This window comes from Antechinus flavipes, chromosome 3, assembly GCF_016432865.1.
Source record: "Antechinus flavipes isolate AdamAnt ecotype Samford, QLD, Australia chromosome 3, AdamAnt_v2, whole genome shotgun sequence".
Lineage (NCBI taxonomy): Eukaryota > Metazoa > Chordata > Mammalia > Dasyuromorphia > Dasyuridae > Antechinus > Antechinus flavipes.
The window spans coordinates 84,202,465-84,226,896 of record NC_067400.1 but is presented as its reverse complement, the minus strand read 5'-3'; the positions used below and the strand labels follow the sequence as shown (position 1 = coordinate 84,226,896).

At 34.3% G+C, this 24,432-nt stretch overlaps 1 protein-coding gene across 1 annotated transcript; it reads left to right on the top strand.

The window, feature by feature from the left end:
- The first annotated feature begins 75 nt into the window (after nucleotides 1-75).
- On the top strand, nucleotides 76-24,432 carry CASP10 (caspase 10). The gene is made up of 7 exons (XM_051983791.1): nucleotides 76-425; nucleotides 2,852-2,945; nucleotides 3,794-3,929; nucleotides 10,773-10,846; nucleotides 15,541-15,649; nucleotides 16,195-16,699; nucleotides 19,551-24,432. Exons 1-7 carry the CDS (start codon nucleotides 91-93, stop codon nucleotides 19,705-19,707), a joined length of 1,410 nt encoding a protein of 469 aa, XP_051839751.1. The 5' UTR covers nucleotides 76-90; the 3' UTR covers nucleotides 19,708-24,432.

Here is a 24,432-nt window from a genome sequence, read left to right as displayed (position 1 = left end):
ATTTAATCTCTCTCCCAAGAGATGAATGAGTTTAACATTGGAAAGACTTCTTTGTTTTTGTTGTTTCAGAAAGTTATTGTTTTACATTAAATGCCAAGATCTTGCATCAATATGGAAGGTGACAATAATCTTGAGTTTCATCAGAAGCTTCTTTTCATCAATGAAAATTTGGGGCATGATGATGTAGAGGCTCTTAAGTTTCTCTGTAGTGACTTGATCTCATTTAAGAATCTTGAGAGTATAGACTCTGCGTACCAGCTGTTTGGGAAATTAATGTGTGAAGATTTGTTGAATAAAGAAAATTGTTTCCTGATAGCAGAGCTCCTCTTCCTAATTAAGCAACAATGTCTACTACATCAAATTGGGTACACAAAGGAAAAAGTACAGAAAGAACTTTCTACCAAAGGAATAATCTCCCCATACAGGTAAGGTTTCTGTTATTTGGGCTAATTTGAGGGGAATTACTTTCCTTCTTACGCTTTCACCCACTTTGGTGGGGTTTTAACTCTTATCTTTTCTATGCTATCCACAGAAAACTTCTTTGCAGAACTGTAATTAGGGTAAGATAATAGGGACTTTGCACCAGGGCACTAAAATTAGAGGTTTAAAAATTCAAAATAATGACTTTAATAGTTTGTGTAGGGGGCAGCTAGGTGGTGCAGTGTATAGAGCATCAGCCTTGAAGTCAGGAGGACCTGAGTTCAAATCTGTCCTTAGACATTTAATACTTCCTAATTGTGTGATCCTGGGCAGTCACTTTATCCCAATTGCCTCAGCAAAATAAATAAAGTCTATGTATAAAATCCTATGACTGAGTGAATAAAGATGAACTTAGTTCAAACCTTTTATTGATTGGTTGTTTTTAATCCAATGAAGGTTTCAGGACATAATATCTTGTCCAAGACTCTAAGTAAGATGGCAAGTAACTGATTGGTTGATTTAATGGACTTTCCATCCCTAAAGTTGTGTCCTTCAGTGTTAGATTTATTCTCTATATTGCTGACTGATATTTCTATGTCTTTTGAATTTGGAGGGGGAAATATTAAGTACCAAAGCATAATGAAAAAGGAGAGAAAAGTCTTGTTATTAAGAGAGGAAGGAAACCATCCATGTATCCCTCTGCTTTGACAGGCTCTCATGCATTCTTTGACAGCTGAATCCAGAGCAGAGTGGGAGAAAGAAAAGACAAGACTGCCTTAGAACATCCCTCTGCACATACCATTTGAAACAGTACCATAATGTGTATACCAGGGAAAGTGATATATCCCAGTCCTCCATATTTGCGTAAACCACAATTGGATTGGTTTTTTGGAGGGTTTTAATTATGACAAAGGGCTAAATATATACTTAGGCATTATTGTATGCTTATTAGAATTCAAAAGTCAATAAAACATTTTTTGTCATTTGGGTATATTGTCAAATGGGTACATTTATTGTTTCCATTGTATAAAAAGCACTGGATTTACTATTGATTAGAGAAATGTGAATTAAAACAACTCTGAGGTACCACCTCATACCTCACAGATTGGCTAAGATGACAAGAAAAGATAATGGTAAATGTTGGAGAGGATGCAGGAAAACTGGGACACTGATGCATTGTTGGTAGAGTTGGTGAAACCATTCTGGAGAGTAATCTGGAACTATGTTCAAAGGACTATCAAACTGTATATACCCTTTGACTCAGCAGTGCCATTATTGGTGTGTCCCAAGGAAATCATAAAGGAGGGAAAAAGGCCCACATGTGCTAAAATGTTTATAGCAGCTCTTTCTGTGGTAGCAAAGAAGTGGAAAATGAGTAGATGCTTATCAATTGGGAGATGGCTGAACAATGAAGGCAGTGGAATATTATTGTTCTATTAAAAATGATGAACAAACTGATTTTACAAAAGCCTGGAAAGATTTATATGAATTGATACTGAGTGAAACAAACAGGACCAGGAATATATTGCACACAATAACAGCAAGAATGTATGATGATCAACTCTGAAAGGCTTGATTCAGCTCAATAGTTCAGTGATCCAAAGCAATCCCAATAGACTTTGGGCAGAAAATGTCATCCAGAAAAAGAACTCAGGAGACAATGTAAATCAACACATATTATGTTCATGTCTTTTTTTCTGTTTTTTTAATCTTTCCCATGTTTTTTCCCCTTTTGCTCTGATTTTTCTCTCCCAACATGATTTATAAAAAAATAAGTATTAAAAATAAATAAACAATAAAAAAAGCACTGGATCTGACATGTGTGGCCTAGGTGTATAGGGAAAGAAGAAGGATACAAAATTCTGCTAAGGCCCTGTCTCTGCCTTCATGGAGTTTATGGTCTCCCTGGTAGTACTCCCTGGTTCTTCTCCAGGAACTTGGGAAGATGATCCTATACTGAAAATTATAAAGAAGAATCTTTGGAATAGACTCAGGCACCTTATATATGCTAAGTCAGGTCAAGTCCACTTGAAACCTCTTTAGATTATGCCTTTTCTCAGTCTCATATCAATTGAACCCATTAGTAGGGGAATAAGGGAAATGAAGGGAGATACAAATTGGTCTCTCTGTTATGTCAGTGCAGTTAAGTGCCACCATAGTGGATAGAATGTCAGACCTGGAGTTCAAATCTGACCTCAGACATTTACAATTTGCATGAGCCTGGACAAGTCACTTAACAACCCTGTTTGCCTGAGTTTCTTCACTTGTAAAATAGGCTGGAGAAGAAAATGGCAAAGTATTCCAGTGTCTTGCCAAGAAAACCCCAAATAGAGTAACAAAGAATTGGATATGATTGAAAAATGACCAAATAGAAACAGACCATTCCGTCTACAGAGTATTCATTATTAATGGCATTGAATTTGTTTTGTAGAATCATGCTTTATAATCTGGGGGAGGAAATCACAACAGAAAATTTTGATCATATAAAATTTCTCCTGAATAAGGATATTCCAAAGACACCAAAGGTGAGTTGGGAAGTTCACTATTTTTCTAATTTTTTTACCCTTTCTGTTTCTGCTTGTGTAGATTGTCTACTCGTGGAACGCTATTACAAAAGCTATTCACCTGCTTTCTTCCTCTCTTTCCAAAAACATAAAATAAAAAAGGGAAACAGCAATGTAATGTGTAAGTTAGTCTTAAAAAACAATTAAAATCAGCCCAGGAGTTTTGTTTCTTTTTAATTTGTCTGCTGTAGTTACTCATTTGAAGTGTATGGATTCTCATATGCTATGATCTTGCTACTTCAACTTTCAATCTTCTGCCTGCCTTCTGCCATTCTCTCTCATATTCCCTTTCCTGTTTGCCTTAGAGTGTGAAGTGCCCGGGGAGAGAAAATACAGGACAGCCAAAACAATGAAAATTTAAAAATGTTTATTGCTAGCTAGTGGCTGAACCCCATCAGAAAGGGGAATCAGCGCTAAGCAGTTTCAGAAACACATATTTATATAAAAATCCACAAAGAAATTTCTTTCCCAGACAGGCAAATAAGATAATATTTCTTTAAGTTTTATATTTGTCAAATTGTCAAGGTCTTAAAGCGGCATATCTGGGGGCTGTGTATCCCTGTGTTAGGGAGTGAAGAGCTGGCAACATACCTCTTGACTACAGACAGAGCTGAAATGGAAATAACGTTCTCAGTCTCAGGATGCAGAAGCAGTAGGTTCAGCATCCATTTCAAGTATACCTGGGAGGCTCAACTAAAAAATTCTTAGCATAGTTGTGAATGACTTCCCTATGCTTTTCCCCACATGTATGTAACCAAAATAGCCAAGATAAAGATAAAGCCCATATACAAATGTTGATTCTCTTTCAGACTTTTTTAAGTCTTTTGAGATATTTGGAGAAACAAGAACTTTTAAGTGAGAATAATCTGGAGTTGTTGGAGACCGTATGCAAGTCTTTGTCAAAAAGTCTTGTAAAAAGGATCAACCAATACAAAACCGAGAAAGGTAAATTACTGACTTTTTGAAATTATGCTAGACTATGGGTTTATTTTAAATAGTAAGCAGTGTTGTGGATAATATTTTATGCTGCACCATAGGTAACCTGGGAACTAAGATTTGTATTTGTATTTGTATTTGTGTATTGTACTTGTATTCAGAGAGCCATAGGGCTTTTCTTATTGCTATCGTTATGGCTTTCAATATAATACTGAATAATATTGGTAACAGTAGTATTGCTTCATACTTGATCTTACGGAAAGGTTTCTAACTTACCGTTACAAATAATTACATTTGTACATTATAAATAATACTTGCTGATGGTTTTAGATAAATTCTTTTTAAAAAATCAATTTAATGAAAAATCCATGAATATCAATATTTTAAAATATTTTAATAGAAATAATTGTTGGACTTTATCAAAAACCTTTCCTGTATGTATTGATATAGTCTTTTTAAAAACCCCAAACTTTTCTAATGATTCAAACTAGTTCCAATTGTTCAGTAATGAAGAGAGTCAGTTATACCCAGAGAGAGAATTATGGGAAATGAGTTGAATCACAACATAGCATTTCCACTCCTTCTGTTATTGTTTGCTTGCATTTTTGTTTTACTTCTCAGGTTTTTTTCTTTCTTTCTAAATCTAATTTTTCTTGTGCAGCAAGATAACTGTATAAATATATATATACATATATTAGATTTAACATATACTTTAACATATTTAACATGTATTGAACTATCTGCCATCTAGGGGAGAGGATGGGGGAAAGGAGTAGAAAACTTGGAACAGAAGGTTTTGCAAGGATCAATGTTGAAAAATTACCTATACATATGTTTTGTAAATAAAAAGGTATAATAATAAAAAAAGAAAAAAAACCTTTTCTTATTGATGTAATAAATTATGTTAAAAAGTTTTCCTTATATTAAACCATCCCTACATTCCTGGTATAAAGCCTGCTTGAGCATAATGTAAAAACCTTTGTAATAAGAGTGTTGATCAAGAGAGGACTTTGGGGACGGGATGTGGATCACAACATAGTATTTTCAATTTTTGTTGTTGTTTGCTTACATTTTGTTTTCTTTCTCATTTTTTTCCTTTTTGATCTGATTTTTCTTATGCAGCAGAATTGTGAAAATACTTATAGAAGAATTGTACATGTTTAACATATATAGATTACTTGCCATCTAGGGGAGGGGATGGGGAGAAGGGAAAAAATTTGGAATACAAGATTTTGCAAAGGTCAATGTTGAAAACTATCTATACATATGTTTTGAAAATAAAAAGCTTTATTAAAAAAGAATAAAATAAAAATAGGTTGTTGAAACTTTAAACTAGTATTTTAAGATTTTTGCATTTATATTCATTAATGAAATTGGCCTCTAATCTTATTTTTCTGTTTTTACTCTTCCTAATTTAGGTACCACTATCATGTTGGTTTCATAAAAAAAGTTCGATGGGAATTGTTTCTTTACCTATTATGCTATATAATTTATTTAGTGTTGGAATTAGTTAATCTTTAAATGTTGACAGAATTCACATGTAAATTTGTCTGGTCCTGATACTTTTCTCTTAGGAAGCTCATTTATGACTTGTTCAATTTCTCTCCCCTCTCTCTCAAATAGCTCTATTTAGATATTCTATTTCCTCTTCTGTCAATCTTGGCAGTTTTTGTTTTTGTAAATATTGTAAATATTCTCCCATTTAGCCTAAATTGTTAAATTTGTTGGTAGATAATTGGGCAAGATAACCCCTTGTAATTGCTTTAATTTCATTTTCATTAGTGGCACTTATATTTTTTTCATTTTTGATACTAGTGATCTGTTTTTTATTCTCTCTTTTGAAAAAAACCAAAGGGCTTGTGCTCTATCCATTATGCCACTAGCTGCCTCTCTTTCCATTCTTTTTTAAAGAACATCAAGGCATAACAGAATTCCTGCCAGGCCTTGTCTAATTAGACTCCCTCTATTAACTCTGATGATTTTAAGTTCAGAAGGGGAACATCATATTCACATATTTGAATATAATCAGTTTATCCTTGTTTAGTCCTTTATCAGTGAGCATTTATGTTTATCTTTTTACATTTCTCTTTAATACTGTTTGAACTTTAAAATTTTCTATGTTGCTCTGATCTTTTCATTAGGAATTTTTGAAAATCCTTTATTTCATTTTTTAAGAATCCATTTTTTTCTTCTGTAGTATTATATTGAATTTTGCTTGGTAATTGTTGGCTATAAGCTAATATTCTTTGACTTGTAGAATATCACATTCCAAAAATATCCATATTTCAAGTTCTACATTTCTTTATAATAGTGGCCACTAAATCTTGTGTTATCCTGATAATGACTCCTCAGTACTTGAATTTTTTCGTTTTGGTTTTTTGTAGTATTTTGATCTGTCCTGGAAGCACTTTTCATTTGGGGTTTCTTTTAGAATGTACCTGATGCATTCTTTTTATTTCCACTATTTGCCCTTTGGGCCCAAGAAATCTTGTCAATTTTCTTTTGAAATTTCTTAAATTAGGATGTTTAAGGGTGGGTTTTTTCTGATTAGTGTTCAGATAGTTCAATGATTCCTTTTTTCTCTTTGATCTGTTTTCTAAGTCATTTTTGTAAGGAGATACCCCAATTTTCTTCCATCTGATTAGTCTTTTGACTTTGCTTTAATATTTTTTTTTTGCCTTGTGGAATCATTAGCTTTTTTTCGATCCATTCACATTTTCAGGGAATTTGTTACTTAAACAAGGTTTTGTACCTTTTGTGCCAAGCTCTTAATTCACTTTCCAATTTTTTCTCTCAATCCTCTCTTCCCCTAGTTTTCCCCTCAAGCACTCTCATTCCATTTATAAAAACATTTAAAAACTCTTTTTTCTAAGTTTTCCTAAATCTAACTCTCTTCCAGGCATTTTAGCTGAGTTTGTGCTAAAGCAGTGATTTTCTTTGAGGCTTTGCTTGTAGCTTGTAGATATTTTGGAGTCATCTTCTTTTTCTGGATTTGTGTCTTAGGTTTCCCTGATAGCATAATAGCTCTTTTTAGAGGGCAGCTAAGTGGCTCCATAGATAGAGCATTGAGCTTTGTGTTAGGAAGATTTGAGTTCAAATTTGCATCAGTCACTTACTATAAGTAGTCTTTTAGTCTTTTATCATTGTGCACTTATGCTTACCTTCCCCTCCCCCCCCAATTTTTAAAAATCATACTGATTAGTTCCATAAGCACTGAAAAAACAAGCTATAGCAATTTTTTAAATAAGGTGATAGAAAACATTATATCAACCAACACCCTCTATTTCTACTTTTCTACCCCCATACATTTTTTTAATACAAAAGTCATCTCCCCAGTATTCTACAGTGTAATAAAACTTTAGTATTAAACTATTGAACAAAAGATATAGAGGATCCCAATGAACTTATTTCTTGCAGATTATATTTTAAAAATGATTTACCAGAGCTGTAGATCCATGAATTTACATTTGTAAAGCACTCAGCACAGTTCCTAACACACAGTATAGGATATATAAATGTTTGTTTCTTTTTGTTGTTGTTGTTCATCATTTTTTATTTTATTTTTTAAATTAAAACCTTTTATTTTCTATATATATATGTGTATATATATATATGGATAATTTTATGCTTACCTTTTTACATTTCTTGGGAAAGTCACTTAAACTTTATTTATCTTACTTTTCTCAATTATAAAGGCAAATGATAATAGCATCTGCTTTTTTCAGGGTTGCTTTAAGGAACAATTGAGATAATATTTATAAAGTACTTAGCACAGTCCCTGGTACATAGTAGGTATGATATACATGCCATTGATGATGATTATAGTAGAGTTCTTTATGTAGTTGCACATTCTTTCAGCCTATTTCTTGTCTTTCGATTTTGTTAGTGCTAGTCTTGTTTCTGCTTTCTTAAGGTATTGATTCTTGTATTATTCAGAATGTGAGGGACAGGCTGGTGACTTGGAAGGTTTTTTCCCCTCCCAAGTGCTCTGAACCTGGGCAATGTCCGATTGTGGTCCATTAATCAGAACTTGGCAAGTAACTGTCCTGGGTTTAGTTTTGAGCAACTTTAGGTTCCTGTTAGAGTGTCCGTATCAGCGAGCTGAAAAACTTGTTTAGAGTGGCAGATTATAGATCTCTTTTGGTCTGGAATTCTTACCCTAGTTATTCTTCTGCATGTTAATCAGTCTAGATGCTATAAATGAAACCCTGCTTGCGGTCTGAATTCTGAGTCATGTCATCATCATGATTGCTCTTACAGTTGCTAACTTCTGAATTTCCTCCTTTCTCCATAACCTCCCCAAACCTTCCTAACACTGAATATGAACCCTATCTCTCATCCTCCACCCCCATAGTTAGTCAGGTCTCCTTCTCAAGTTCTGAAGACTTGAACTGGGCTATTGCTGTTCAGTAGGGTCAGATCCTTCATCCATAGAATTCTCTTTTTCTTTTTTGGAGGCAATCAGATTTAAATGCCTTACACTCACACAGCTAGTATCCAGGGAGTTTTCTTGTCAGAGATACTGGATGGCATTGCCATTCCTTCTTCAGTAGATTAAAAAAAATAGTTCTTTTTTTTTTTTTACTTACTTACTCAGGGTCAGAAAGATAGTAAATGTCTTAGGTCATATTTTAAACTTGGATTTTTCTGACTTCAGGCTCAGCTCTATCCACTGAGTCACCCAATTGCCTCCTTTGAACCAGATGGTGGGTAACAAAGTTATTAGTCTGCATCTATTACAGTCACTTTGCCCCAAAATGGGTCTGGTGGATGTGGGTTTTGGGTTTTGGATGTGTTCCCAAGCTAACCCAGTCTCACCTGTTTCCTGTGTCCAAAGACCTTCCAGTCTGTCTCCCTATGTTGACCCAGACAGGACTCCCTGGAGGGTTTTCTGGATTTCTGCATCAGGATTCAGGCTGATGAATTTTTTAGGTATGTTTGGAGAAATTTCATAGAGTGGTGCTCTGTTTTTTACAATTCTGCAATCTTGGCCTCCTGGTCCCTTCCCTCTTTCTCCTTTCTTCTTTCATCCTTCCTCTTCCCATCTTTTGCTCTTTTCCTATCCCTTTCTTCATTAATTCTTTTTGTCTGATAAGGAGTTAGTACAGATTCAGAAAGAGCTGGCTTTTCATTAGAGCAGAAAGACAAGACTATATATATATATATTTCAACAGTACTTTATTTTTCTAATTACATGTAAAGATAGCTTTCAACTTTCATTTTTGTAAGATTTTGAGTTCCATATTTTTTTTCTCCTTCCTTCCCTCCCCAAGACGACAGCAAGAAATCTGATATAGGTTTCACATGTACAATCATTTTAAACATATTTCCATATTAGTCATATTGTGAAAAAAATCAGAACAAAAGAAAAAATCACAAGAAAAAAAGTTAAAAAAATTTTTTTCTAATGAAAATAGTATGTTTCAATCCACATTCAATATCCATAGTTCTTTCTCTTGGTACAAATGGCATTTTCCATTCCAAATCTATTGGAATTAGTCAAAACCATATTTTGAATTCTATGATTCCATATCTATTTGAATATTTTGACTTGTCATTATAGCCAAATCCATTAAGAGGTCTGAGTCATCAGGATTTTGTCCCAGGATGCTGACAATACTTCTGATCCTTCAAAAGATATAGAAATAATTGAGTTTAGTACATATGTATTATTATTATTATTATTATTATTTATTGTAGCTTTTTATTTACAAGATATATGCATAGGTAATTTTTCAGCATTGACAGTTGCAAATCCTTTTGTTCCAACTTTTTCCCTCCTTCCCCCTATCCTTTCCCCCAGATGGCAGGTTGACCAATACATGTTAAATATGTTAAAGTATGTTAAATACAATATTACATATTTATTATTAATTAAATAGTTAGAATCATTCAATAAGAAGCTATCAAATATATTTTGTATTGCTCTTCTTGTGGCCAAAAATTTCTGATAATGGCTGTGGTAGTGGTATTTATTTCCAGTGCTAGTTGTGTTAAAAAGGGGTATATTTGACACCTATCAGTAGCTGCTATATTGTAAAGATTCCTTAATTATTGTTGTAAAGATCCTGGAGATATCTGTATAGGAAAAAAATATTCTTAATTATAAAACTTTATATGAAGTTTAGTGTACTCTAAGTAAATGATTAAATTTATTTAATTTAATTCAAATGATAAAATGATTAAAATTATATCACTTATTAAATGATCAAATAATTAATTTAAATGATTAAATTTATTTATTAAATTAAATTATTAAATGATTAAAATAATATTAATAGTGAGTAGAGTAAATAAGTAGTGCAGTGAATAGAGTATCAGGAAAATTCATCTTCCCAAATTGAAATCTGGCCTCAGACACTTGGCAGTTGTGTAATCCTTGGTAAGTTCCTTAACCATATTTGCCTCACTTTTCTCATCTATAAAATGAGCTGGAGAAGGAAATGGCAAACCACTCAAATGTCTTTGACAAGAAAACCTCAAATGGGATCTTGGAAAATTGGACATGACTGAAAACAAAGAATTTAATACATAGTAAACCATTTTATTCTCACAACAACCCTTGATTAGAGGGATTGCTATTGTTATCTCCATTTTAAATTAAGGAAACTGAGGAAGACAGTAGTTAAGTGATTTCCCAGCATCACACACTAGTAGCTGTCTGAGGCTGAATTTGAATTCAGGTCTTCCTGACTCCAGCTCTGTGCACTATGGCACAACTTATTTGGCTTGTCAAATGCTAAACACCATAAGCCATTAGGGGAATTGAAGCATTTTATATAGAATGTACTTTTTGTGCCATTCAGGAAAAAGTAATTTAAGACTCAAAATTTTGTATTTTTTGCTTTCTAGAGGAGAAAAAGTTAAGTGTTGCATCAGGCCTTGATGAGTGCTTATGGAAAACATCTCTTCAAGAGAACAAGGAGGTTTGAATACTTTCTTAAATATTTTCCTTATTTAGTCAGTAATGATTTTGAGATCTTGATATTGATTTCTTTGGGAGAGAGGTGAGATAATTGGGGTTAAATGATTTGCCCACGTCATACAGCTGGTGAGTCTTAAGCGTTTGAGGCTGAATTTGAAGTCATTCCTTCTGATTTCAAGTCCAGTGCTCTACCCACTGTGCCATCTAGCTGTCCCTTGAAATTGAATTTTTTAAAACACATATTCTCTTAAGTTTTCAATTTATTAACTGATTCTAACTTTCTCATCTTCTGAAACAAATGAGGAAAAGATGCTGATTGTCATTAATAACACTGAATTTTCAGGAGGACTTAGGCTGTCTTTCTAGACAAATCACCCAGTGTTGATTAAGAGCCTATTTTGTTTTATGCACTGTGCTAAGTGTGATATACAAATAAAAGCAAAAATAGTCTCTATCCTCAAGACATTCATAATATAATGAGGGAAACAACATTCAAGTAGCTATGTACAAACACGATATAAGGGGCAAATTGGCGATAATTTCAGAGTGAAGGTATTAATTAGCATTAAGGGGATTTGGGAAAGCTTCTTGAAGAAAGTAGGATTTTAGTTAAGACTTGAAAAAACTAAGAAATCCAGGAGATAAGAGACAAAAAAGGAGAATATTTTGAGTTTGGGGAGCAGCCAGTTACAAAGAAAAATCTGCTCTGTTTCTAGTTCTTTTTGATATCATCAGTATGACTGTATTATTGGTCTGTTGCTATATTATTTGGATGCCCTTGAATACAGTTCCTATCTTAGGCCAATTAAGAGGCACAGTGGATAGAATGCTGGTCTGGGCCTGAGTTCAAATTCAACCTCTGACTCTTTGCTGTGTAATCCTGGGCAAATCACTTAATCTGTTTGCCTCAGTTTGCTTATCTATAAAATGGGGATAATGAAAATATCTACTTCCCAGAATTGATTATAAGGGTTAAATGAGATAATAATTGTAATGGGTTTAGCACAGTATTTGGCACATATGTGTGTGTATATAAATGTTAGCTTTTATTATTTTATCATTTGTTGATTTGATCCTGAATTTATTGTTGTGCCTGAATAATCAACCCGTAATTCTTTTTCTTAGAAATTCAGCTGATGTGTATCTCTTGAACTATAGCTCTGCAACTAAACATTTTCTCCCATGCACTCCTCACACTTGTCTGAATCATGCCCATTTCCTCATGCTTCCCTCCAGTCCTCATCTCGGGCCCGGCCCTGGGGTAAGGGCAATAGTCCAGATCAAAACCTTCCACAGGTCATGGAAGCTCTATTGGCTGTTTGCAGAGCTACAGGGGAAACAGGCCCAGAATAAAAGGTTACAAAGAGAGCCAAATCAGACTTTGTTGACAAATGTGATTTTTTAAAGATTGGTTTCCAACGTAAAAGAAAGAACTCAGTGTCTCAGGGAGAGGCTGGGAGCACTTACTTTATCCCTTATAAGCTCAGTCAAAGTTCCTGAAAAATATCTAACCTAGAACTTAAGTGACTTGGTCAGGGTCAAATAAGTAGTAAGTGGCAGAGGGGAAATTCAAATTGAAGCCCTGTGATTCTAAGGGCAGAGATCTTTTTACTGATATTTTATCTTTTACTTATATACGTCATGCAATTATGTTATAGCTATTAGGTTATATTGTATTATAGAAATTATATGTATGGTCATATCAGTTATATCAATTATAATATATATATTTTTACTACACTTTTTATTCTAGTGAGGTGTATATATATGCCCACTTTAATTCAATTCATTTGTACATTTTAAATATTGTAGATCTACCAAAGTGAGTCATTTGGAGAAGCTGCAGTCAATGTATGTTGCAACAGTCTAATCACAAGATTTTAGGAGATGGGAAATGTGGTCACGTAAGGGGAGTTCCCAAATCTTAGCCTCTTAGAGGGAGGAGGGGATTTTCCAAGCAACAATACTAACTAAAAGTTTGCTTCCTCAGCAATCTCAAGTTTAAGGGTTTCTAGTAAGAGAAGGAGTAATTCTACATTCCCAAATAGCTAAGAATTGGAGAAATGCACATTCAAGCAACTGGGAAGTTCTACTTCACACCCATCAAATGGACAAAGATAAAAACAATGAAAATGAAGAATGTTAGAAGGGATATAGGAAACATAGGAGTATGTGTATGTATTGTTGGCAGAGCTATGAATTGGTCTAGCCATTTTGGAAAGCAATCTTGGACTATGCCATAAAAGTTACTAAATTGCACATACTCATTAAGCCAGCAAAACTCTCGTTTGGTTTATACCCAGAGAGGAAAGGAAAAAAAAGATGCATGTGTACAAAGTCATTCACAGTAGTTCTTTTTATTATAGCAAAGAACTATAAACTAAGAAAGTGCTCATCAATTGGGGACTGACTGAACAAACTGTGGTATTTGAATGCAGTGGGATATTATTATGGTATAAGAAATGATGAGAAAGACAGTTTCAGAGAAATCTGGGAACCTTTGCATGAACTGATGCAGAATGAAGTGAGCAAAACCAGGTGAATAATTTTTATATGATAGCATTAAACAAAACAATTTTGAAAAATTTAAGAATTTTGATCTATTTAACGACCATCCAGTATTCCAGAGGACTGATCATGGATTATACTAATCTATTTCCTGACAGAGAGATCCAGAATGAAGCATACAATTTCAGACATAGCTAATGTGGGAATTTATTTTGCTTTATTATGCATATTTTTACAAGGACTCACTCTCTCTCTCTCTCTCTCTCTCTCTCTCTCTCTCTTTCTCTCTCCCTTTTGTTTAATAAGAATAAACGACATTAGAGATAGGACAGAGAAAGGAAGGAAAGAAAAAAGAAAGGAAGGAAGAAGTAAGAAGTGAAGGAAACCATAAAGAAAGGAGGAAAGAAAGGCATGAAGAAAGGAAGGAAAAAAAATAAGGAAAATAGGGTCACTGAAGCACTTTAAAAATATACAAAATGATAACAGAAAGAAGGCCAGAAAGAATAACAAACAAGCAGAACAAAGGCAGGCAGCCATCCCTCCTGTCAACAGCTGTGAGATTCCATTAATCCTAAGGAAACAGAAACCTTTCCTTTATACAAGTTGTACAGGGATGATATAAGCCTTCTTCCTAGCAGAACCCAGATATCTCCTAACCAGATCTGGGACCTCATGATTCAAGATTTGCCAAAAAAATCTCTTCCAGAAAGATTTTATCTAGTCTTTGATGTCCTCTACAAGAATCCTATTCTTATTTGAAGTGTCATAACTAGAGAGTTTTTCCCTAATCTGTCCCTTAAAGGCAGAATGGGGCAGGAGTGGCAGCTACACAAGGGACACTCCTTTAGCAACAGGAGAAGGCAACTCATGTACCTTCAGGAATTGGGGGTGGGGATGGAGCAAGGAATAGAGAACAACTCTTAGCAGGAAATGCTGGATATCATGGTAATGAACCCTTTGGAGCAGGGCTGGATAAGGAAGTAAGATCAAGCTGTGAGTCATCACAGTTCTCCTTCTAGCCTCCACCAATTAGCACTTGGCCGTTGGTCAGAGCACCAATATTTTTACAAAGAATTCCTCCAGCCATCTGAACTATTTGTACACTATGATTTTGAACTGAGCATTACATTTCTTCAATTTTTGTTTTAATATATGTAATGTCCTAGTCTTGGGAGAGGGAGGGACTCCTTGACCTTGATCAAGGGAGGTGGTAGCCACAGATGAAATCACAGAACTTTTCAAGTACAGAAGAGGGGAAAGAGTGTCCATAAAACTTAAAATTGCCAAGAGAAAATGAAGATATTTAGTAAAATTTACTAAATATTTAGTAAAACTGAATGCTTGTCATTGAGGGTTTTAGGTCTTAAGACAATAATTCTTAATCTTATTTGTACCCATGTACTCCTTTGGCAGCCTGGTACAGTGACTAAAACAAAATGCAGAGAATTGCAAAGGAAATCATTTACTTTGAAATACAGTGATAAAAATGGGGGCATGCTGCCCCAGGGCTGATGTCCAAAGCACCCAGCATTTAATGTGTGCTTCCCATGAAGTATCTATATACATGGTTCATCTACAGGAGTAGACAGAGGCAGAGGCAGAGTCAAAGCACTGAGAGTGGGAACAGATTATCAATCCAGTTCTGACAGAGTAGGGGGAGGCACCAGACATTTTGATAAGTAGGGAAGGGCTGGGGTCATGATGTCTAAGATAAAAGGTCTTTCTCCTTATCTGGAACATCATGATTAGGAGGGAGGGGTGGAATTGCGGATTGAACAGAACAATTAGGAACTGAGGCAGAACGATTCAGGGAAACCAAGGCAGGACAATTTAGGGAAACTGAGGCAGGACAATTAGGGAAACTGAGTCAGGATAATAAAAGGGAATTATGGCACAAAATCTGAAGTGGTAATGATTACCACACCTCTATGATTCAAGATTTGCCAAAACTCTGATTTACCATCAGGATCTTTAGCTATCTTCAGTAAGTCTTAGAAACCTAAGAGTACACATTTTGGTCAGAGGCTTTCAGCTAAGGAGTAAAATTATACTTGTAAAATTGCCCTTCCCTCCTCCTCTCTTTCCCCATTTCCCCCTTCCCCATCCGTGAATCAGGGGAGTGGTTGTTTGGGAACTACATGATGGGAGTGTGAATTTTTGTAATTTGTTACGGTTTCTTCTCCTAAGGAGGCAACACGATATGAGATGACTAGTAAACACAGAGGTCTCTGCATGATTTTCAACAACTTTATGTTCAAGACCATGAACTCCAGGAAAGGAAGTTGCAAAGATGCAGGTATGGAGTTTAGGTGCTATTGATCAAATGGAAGTGAATGGATTTTGAAAAGGGGTTTTGTTGTTGTTGAATTTCAACAATTCCATTCAACATACTTGATGGACTTCATGACTTCAAAAATCCTTTATAGCTGTAATCTATGAAATGTTAGGATGGCAGTATAAAGGAGCTAGATTGTGCAGGTATAAATCATTCTGGAGTCAAGAAGATCAGATACTTATTAAGCTAGTCATTTCTCTGCCTCCGTTTACTATAAAATGTGGCTAATATTAGGAACATCTGTCTCCCAGTATTGATACTAGGGTTAGATGAGATCATATTTGTATAGCAGTTAACATAATACTTGATTCAAAGTAGCCATTATACAAATTATTATTAGAATTCACATCTTCTTGACTGTAAACCCAATGCTCTATCCATCGTCTTGGATGGGAGTAGGAATTCTATAGTATATATGAAGAGTAAAAATTCAATGTTTTGGGGGGATTCACTCTGGAATTTTGCTAAAAAAAAAAAAAAAAACCAAAACAAAATCCTTTTAACAGGTGAACTGAGGAGTGTTTTTAAGTGGCTTGGATTCACCGTGATAATTCATGAGAATAAAACAAAAGAAGAAATGGAAAATATTCTGCGTTTGTGTAGAAATGACCCGAAGCACCAAGAAAGTGATTGTTTTGTTTGCTGCATCCTTACCCATGGTGACTCTGGTTGTGTGTACTCCTCGGATGAAAAGAGCATAGCAATTAAGGAGCTCCTAAACTACTTCACAGCCAAGCAATGCCCAGGCCTGATTAACAAACCCAAACTCTTTTTCTTCCAAGCCTGTCAAGGCAGAGATGCACAAGAAGGCGTGCTTCTTGAAGCTGATGCTAAGAGTATCAATAACTCGCTTTCTGTCCCCAAGAATATTCCTCAGATGTACATTCCAACGGAAGCAGATTTTCTTCTTGGGATGGCCACCGTTGATGGCTGTTTTGCTGTGCGACATGTAGAGAAAGGTTCCTGGTATATTCAAGCCCTCTGCCATCATCTGAAACACTTGGTACCAAGGTACTCTCTCTGGGTTGCTTGATGATGTCAGTCAGTTTATTCTGGGTTCAAAATAATGGGAAACCTCTAGAGATGATGGGTAATGAATAAACACTCAGATCAATAATATATTGGTATTGCCATTGCTACTGAAAAGGGTATAACAATCTACTGCCCTGTGGTTCAAGATAAAGCTTTAGTTCTAGAGTCAAGGGGGTGACACAGTAGTTAGAGTCTTGAGTTCAAATCCTGCCTCAAACACATAACCCATGGTGACCCTGGGCAAATTACTCAATCTTCTCCTGCCTCAGTTTATTATCTCTAAAATGGGGGTAATAATGACATCTAATCCTACAGAATTGTTGTGAAGATACCATAAAATAATATTTATTAAGCTCTTTGCAAACCTTATAGGACATATAAATATTGTTATTATTATTACTCATAAAGCTTGTGACCAACTAACTAGCTTGAGGGCTTCTTATCAGGAGTTTTGTGAAGGTGGATGGGGGAAAAAATTATATCTTTATTTCCCCTAGTCTCTAATTGAAATTTAGCTTTTCCTTCAATTGGTAATGTAAATAGTAAAATATTGTGAGAGGGAGTCCATAGGTTTTACCAGATTGCCAAAGGATTTGCCATGAAACATAAAAAAATCAAGACCCCTTGGCCCAGAACAAAGAACTCTTTGTGGGCCACCACTTTCTGATAAGTGCTGTATTCCCTTTATAGAATGGAAGCTCCTTTTGGACAATGACTATTTTATGTTATCTTTGTAGTTTTGGCACCCAGCGCTGTGCCTTGCCACATGGTAGGCAATTAGTTAATGATTATTGTTTGAATGATTGATAGGTTTATAGATCCCACATAAAGAATGATACAGGAGAATATTCATTCCTGTCCATGACCAGGAAGAGAATAATAATAAATATCTAAATAAATATCACTGTAAAAAGCTAAATTTGAGTCATGGTTCATTAGAGACACTGTGGCACTACAAAGAAATGTAAATGAGATAGCATTAGGAGATCAGGATTCTGTTCCTGTCAATTTATATGATCTTGATCAAGTCACAACCTCAAGATGCCTCACTTTTCAAATCTATAAAATGGGGATAATCCTCCCCACAGTATCATATTCTAAGAATATAATTTCTGTCAGATTACTCTATTGAAACTATGCTTGCAGAGATTAGCAGTGACTTTTAAATAGCCAGATCTATTCATTTTTCACCATTTAGACTTCTCCTTCCTTGTTTTCTCTGTTACTGTTGACTATAAGTTCCTCTTTAATAATCTGCCCTGGATCCCCTAACATGATTGTACATGCTCCTGGTTCTCCTACCCCCGTTAATTAATTACCAAATCACAACCTTCCTTCCCTTTCTCTAGGAAGCTGTTTCTTCTTCCTTTGTTTTCTCTATACTAATTTTCTTCTCAACTCTAGAGCACCCTTTTTGCATTAAAAAAAAAAAATCAAACTTAGCTCCATCTATGTGGCATTATAGTGTACTGAGAATGCTGGGTCTGGAAAGCAGGAAGATTCAAGTATAAATCCAGCCTCAGATATTATTATCTAGATTTGTTCCTGGGCAAATGATTTAATCTTTACCTATCTCAGTTTCCTCATCTGTAAAATGAGACTAATAATACCATCCATCTCCCAGGGTCACTGTGAGGATCAAATGTGAAAGTATTTGTAAAATACCTATAGCTCCGTGTTTGGCACAAAAATAATTTCTCTCAATATACCTCTCTCTCTCCCAAGTGCAAAACCCATCTTATTGTTTTTGGAGAATTTGTCTGGTGAGGTGAGAGGTTATGCAATTTGTTGAGGGTCACAGGCTGAGTCACAGGTAGGACTAGAACCTTTTATCTGCTATATCATGTCATCTTTTATGTCACTAATGAGTGACATTAATATACTCTTTTACGGTTTGCAAAACACTTTACATATATTATCTAATTTGACAACTCTATGATTTGGACACTATGAACATCTCCATTTTTTAGATAGGAGAATTGAGCCTCACTTAAATGACTTGCCCAAGTATCACAGTCAAGATTGGAATATAGGTTTCTCCTGACTCAAATTCCATCACTCTTTCCATTACAAACACACTGCCCTTTTTTTTTTTTAATGATTCACTTCATTTTTTAAAATGGAATGTTATTTTTCCAAATATGCATAAGATAGTTTTCATTATTCATCTTCCCAAAACCTTGTGTTCCAATTTTTTCTCCTTTTTTCCCTCTTCCCCAAGACAGTAAGCAATCTGATACAGGTTGAATAACACCACACTGCTCTTAAAATAGTGTGATGATCAACTGTAACAGACTTTGCTCTTCTCAGAAATATAGTGACCCAAAACAATTCCAATAGACTTGGGATGGAAAATTGCCAGCTACATCCACAGAGAGAACTATGGAGACTGAATGTGGATCAAAGCATATCATTTTCACCTTTTGTGTTTTTGTTTTTGTTTTTCATGGTTTTTCTCTTTTCTTCTGATTTTTCTTTCATAAAATGATTAACATGGAAATGTTTTAAATGATTGTACATGTATAACTCATATCAGATTACTTGCTATCTTGGAGAGGGAGGTGGGAAGGGAGGAAGGGAGAAAAAAATTCAGAGCTCAAAATTTTACAAAAAACGAATGTTGAATGTGACCCTGGGCAAGTCACTTAACCCCAATTGCCTCTGCAAAAAAACAAAAATAAACAAACAAAAATAACTAATGTTGAAAACTATCTTTACATGTAATTGAAAAAATAAAATGCTATTAAGTTAAAAAACAACAACAACAAAAAACTCGCAACACACTGTTTTTTTCTTTGACTTCTAACTAAAGCTTTTCCCTCCCCTGCAGAGAAGACGACATCTTAACCATCCTAACAATGGTCAATAATGACGTGAGCAAACAGGCTGTTGATGAGAGGGGGAAAATGAAACAGATGCCCCAGCCTGCTTTTACCCTACGGAAAAAAGTTATATTCCCGGTGCCATCTGATGTCTCTCTACTATGAGAAGAGGATTTTCTTTTCCTTATGGAATGATAAAATCTCAAATAAGGGAAAGAAAAATCAAATAAGAGTTCGTCTAGAGGAAATCCCACCAATGAATTTCTTTGCATTATGATGACAGACGATCATGCAAACTCTACTTGAAGTGAAGTTTCTCATTAATTTGTGATGCAACTTATTCTATTTTTGGATAGTTTTGATCAGGGGAAAGGTTTGTCTTATAGTAAGTTAAAAACCTAGGCTATCTACATTCACTACCCAGTGGAATTAGTTTATTTCTCTGGAGTGGTGTGACATATATCTAATCCTTCTGCCATAAGGATATGAGAACTTTTTAAATACTTGAAGACTGATCTTCTCTTTTCCAGTTCTACTAACTGGAAAAATCTGTGACATTTGGCTGTTTCTGTACTTTCTTCATAAAAAGATAACTTCATGTTATTTTTATTAAAATGCTCTGAATTCCTAAGGATGCCTTGTTGGGTGAAATGGGAATAGTTCAGTTATGTTTGAGTTGTAGTTTTAAAAATACAATAGAGCACTAGCCTTGGACTTAGCTGAGATCTAGATTCCAGCACAGCCTTAACACTTAGAAGTTATATGACCACAGGTGCTAGCTACTTAACTCTTGTGAACTTCAATGATCATATCTGTAAAATTGGGATAATATCACCAACTGCTGAACTTCTGAGAATTCTGCTTTTTAACTGGAAAATATATAAGGAAGGGCTTTATAAAACTTAATGTAACCCAAAATAGGAAAGATTGCCTTACAAAGTAGTTGGTTTCCAGTCTCCAAAAGTGTCTTAGAAAACAGTAGCAACTTTCATTCTGACTCATTATTTGAAAAACAATTCTCCTAAATCTGTTTCATCATGCCATTTTCTGCACAGCTTCCTTTAAAAAAGAAGTAGCCCATAACTCTGAGCCTTGACATTCTCAGATGATTTCTAATACTGTATTCAGTTTATTTAATAATCATTTTTACAAAAAAAGAACAAAAAACAAAAAAAATTGGGAATTAGATTTTTATTTGTCAGGAGAATAATAAATTAGAACTTTGATGAAAATACAAAAGCATATGAAGATATGTAATTTGATTCAAGGTTAATTGAGTGGAATGAGGAAAATGGCATATAAAGTGATAGTAATAATACAGATGGAAGACATTGAAAATGTGTTCTGCAAAATTATAACGGTCAAACTTGGCACCAAAGAAAAGATATCAGAGGGTATCTCCTCTCTTTAATAGGTTGGGTCTGACTCAGAACAGTCTTCTGGTAATTTAGGTTTGATACTGGAATAAAATGAAGCACTCTTAGGACATACAAAGTTTACTTAAAGCATACCCAACAAGGAGACAGCACATGGATCTGGAATGGTCCGAGATTCCACATGGGTAGATCTCTTTTATATTCTTATGTATAAATCTCAGGGACAGTTTCAATAGTTTTTAAGGAAAAACTAGTCTTGAATTGTGTGAAATCTTAAAAAAAGCAAGCCTAGCCCTTACGACCTGGGACATGTTAGGTAATAATTCTCCTACCATACCATACTTCTTTGTAGAGGTGGGATACTATGGGTAGACTACTGTAATTGTCAGCATTTTCAAAATATTGGTTAGTTTTGTTAAAATTTTTTTCTTTGTTTTTATATTTTGCTGCAAAGGATGGTTCTCTTGGAAAAGTAGGACAACAGGAACTATTAGGAAATGTAAGTGACATAAAAATACAAATTATCGATATAATTTTGTTTTTTAAAGTATTTAGTTGGAGAAATAAATAGATAGCTGGTTTCAAATATAGGAAATCATAGTATTCAGTCTCCTGTCTCTGCTACATATAAGTCTAGATAAGTCTTTTAGTCTTCGTGCCTTCTGCAATAACTATCTAACACTATAATTTTCAAAAAGGGAGCCAATCTGCATTAAAGGAAATTGCTCAATGTTCCTTATGCTGATAAAGTCACAATTCAGTCCAAAAATAAAACAAAACATCTCCCCCCCACACACAAAAAAAAGCAGAATAAAGCCTTGTTAGTACTTAGTAATATCTAATTTGTAATATAATGGTTTTACATGAATTTATTTTAATCATACTTAAAAAAAATCTAATCACCATTAGGATTTATTATAGACAACTAACATTTAAGGCTATTAGACTCCAAAAAAGTTATTAAAGGATTCCTGCATCCACATTTATGCCTTTCAGACAGTCATGGGAGCAGGCTTTAGAAACATGGGTTAGCTTTAGAAGCTTAACATTCTCCTTTCTCATATACAAAAACACCAGCTTATAGGATTTAATAGTGGAAAGGATCTGAAAACTCATCTAGCCTCTTCATTTTAAAGATGATAAAACTGAGACCCTGTAAAGTAAACTTAGTTACTGAGTAGTTCAAGCAAGATTTGAACTCAGATTCTCTTATCTGTACCTTTTTCAAAATTTGTATCTGCTTGGTATTGTTGCTAGCACACAGAAAGCACTTCGTAAATGCTTGTTGACTTTGTATTTAAATATATACATATATACACACGTGTGAATATACATGTAAATATATACACATATATAATTAAAACACAAAGAACATTTGGTCACATTTGGGAGTATACCATTTGTATAATTCAGAATACTTTATATGCTGATTTTTTACGTATGCTATTAAGATGCATGGGCAGGACTTAAATACTCTCACATCTGCCCAGCAGTGCTAGTACTTCTAGCCTGTCGACAGCAAGCTCTTTTACAAACTTATTTGGCTGTTTTTATTGAGGATGATACTTCTTTGAGATCCTTTTATGCTTATATGTATTTGTAGCCCTAGAAATACTGGGGGCCAGTGGCAGGGTTTGTTGTTGTTGGGTTAGCCTTCACAATGAATTTGAATCTGCTTAGTGATAAAGTCTCCACCCAAAGGGTCAGAAACACAGATTTACCTCATTTTATGTCTCAGAGGTGCTTGTGAAAAATTATGTGTTATTCAGAAGATCTTAGCATTGGGAAAGAACTTAACAATTCTAATGAACTAGTGAACAGAGAACAGAGAAATCTAGTGATGAATAAGTCATGGTTTTGTGTTTGAAGTAATGATGCTTTTAGAAAACTTTTTGTAAACTTATATTTTTAAGTAAGAGAATAGAGAAGTAGATACTTCAAAGTATTTACCTCAAAGAAATACCATCTAATACAATGATTCTTAACCTGTAGTCTGTAAATGTTAAAAAAAAAATTGATAACTATTTTAATATAATTGGTTTCCTTTGTCATCTTATGTAGATTTTTCTATGCATTTGAAAACATGATTTTGAGAAAGGGTTTGTAGTCTTTACCAGATAGCTGAAGGAGGCCATGACATAAAAAAGTTAAAGATCTGGAATAAATGAGAACCCTGATAAATAGTCCTATACTATGAAGTTTTTTTTTTTTATCCCATCACTTAAAAGTACTCTCTCTTTTTTCAAAATTTATAGAATACTTTGTTACAATGACTAACCACCTTCTATTATGTATTTATTTATGTATATATTGTGTTTCTCCAAGTCTCAGGTAATGTCTTGGTCATTTAAAAAAATCTTTGAATCTCTATGACCTTGTACCCCCCCCCCCAACCCAAAATGCTCACACCATTTGTTGTGATAATCCTTTAATAACTTTTTCGAAGTCTAATAGCCTTAAATGTTAATTGTCTATAATAAATCATTATTTGATTTCTTTTACTTTATCCTGTTGTGGGATTTGGCTGTCTATAGCAGTTCTTCTTTCTATGGATTAGAGATCTAGAGTTAGAAGAAACTATTTAATCCAAATCCTTCATTTTAAAGATTAAAAACAAAAAAGTTAGGTGATTTGTCTTGATCTCTTTCTCTGACAATCCTTGAGTGCTTATTTCCTTTGTTTTCTTTGAAGATTTCTTCACAAAACTATCTGACAACATTGATTATGTCTCTGAGCAATTAACATTATTCCAGAACAGGTCTGAGATTTTTGTCCTCTTCAATAATAAAATGACAACTAAATGCTGTTTTGAATGTACATTGAAAGAAATCTAGTGAGAATAAGACATGATTTTGCGTTTGAAATCACGATGCTTTTAAAAAACTTTTTGTAAACTTATATTTTCAAATAAGAGATTTTCTGTTTTTTAAAAAAAAGTCTGTGTATACTGTGAAATTCTGCTCTCAATCAGTCAATCATTTGCTGCTTTGGCTTCTTCTAATAAAACTAGTAATATTTTCTTAGATATACTGATATGGAAATGCAGCCTTTACTGGTAAACGAGCCAGCTTCAGAATCAGGATGAACTCAGTTCAGATTCCACTTTTGTCACCTACTGGTGGTGGTACCTGGGTAGCCTTACCTTAATCTTCCAATGCTCTGGGCAATCCTCTAGAAAACCGTCTAGAACTATAAATTGGAGAAATTATCAATCTGTATTGGTAGAGAAGATAAGCTCCCAACTCTAATGATATCTCAGGTGTGAAAGAAAGGAAAAAGGAAATCAGGAAGAAAAAAAAAAAAGAAAAGAAGAAAAAAGGAAGAAAGAATAAAAAAAAGTGAAAAAAGAGTAAGGAAGGAAACAAAAATGGAAAATAGAAAGGACTGAAAAAAAGGGAAAAAAGAAAGAAAGAATGGTATGGTTATAAAAGGAAAATCTTAACAATGAAAACAATGGTTTAATAAAGGAGAAGGAATCAATTGGTCATGAAATAAATGAAAATTTGTTTTCCAA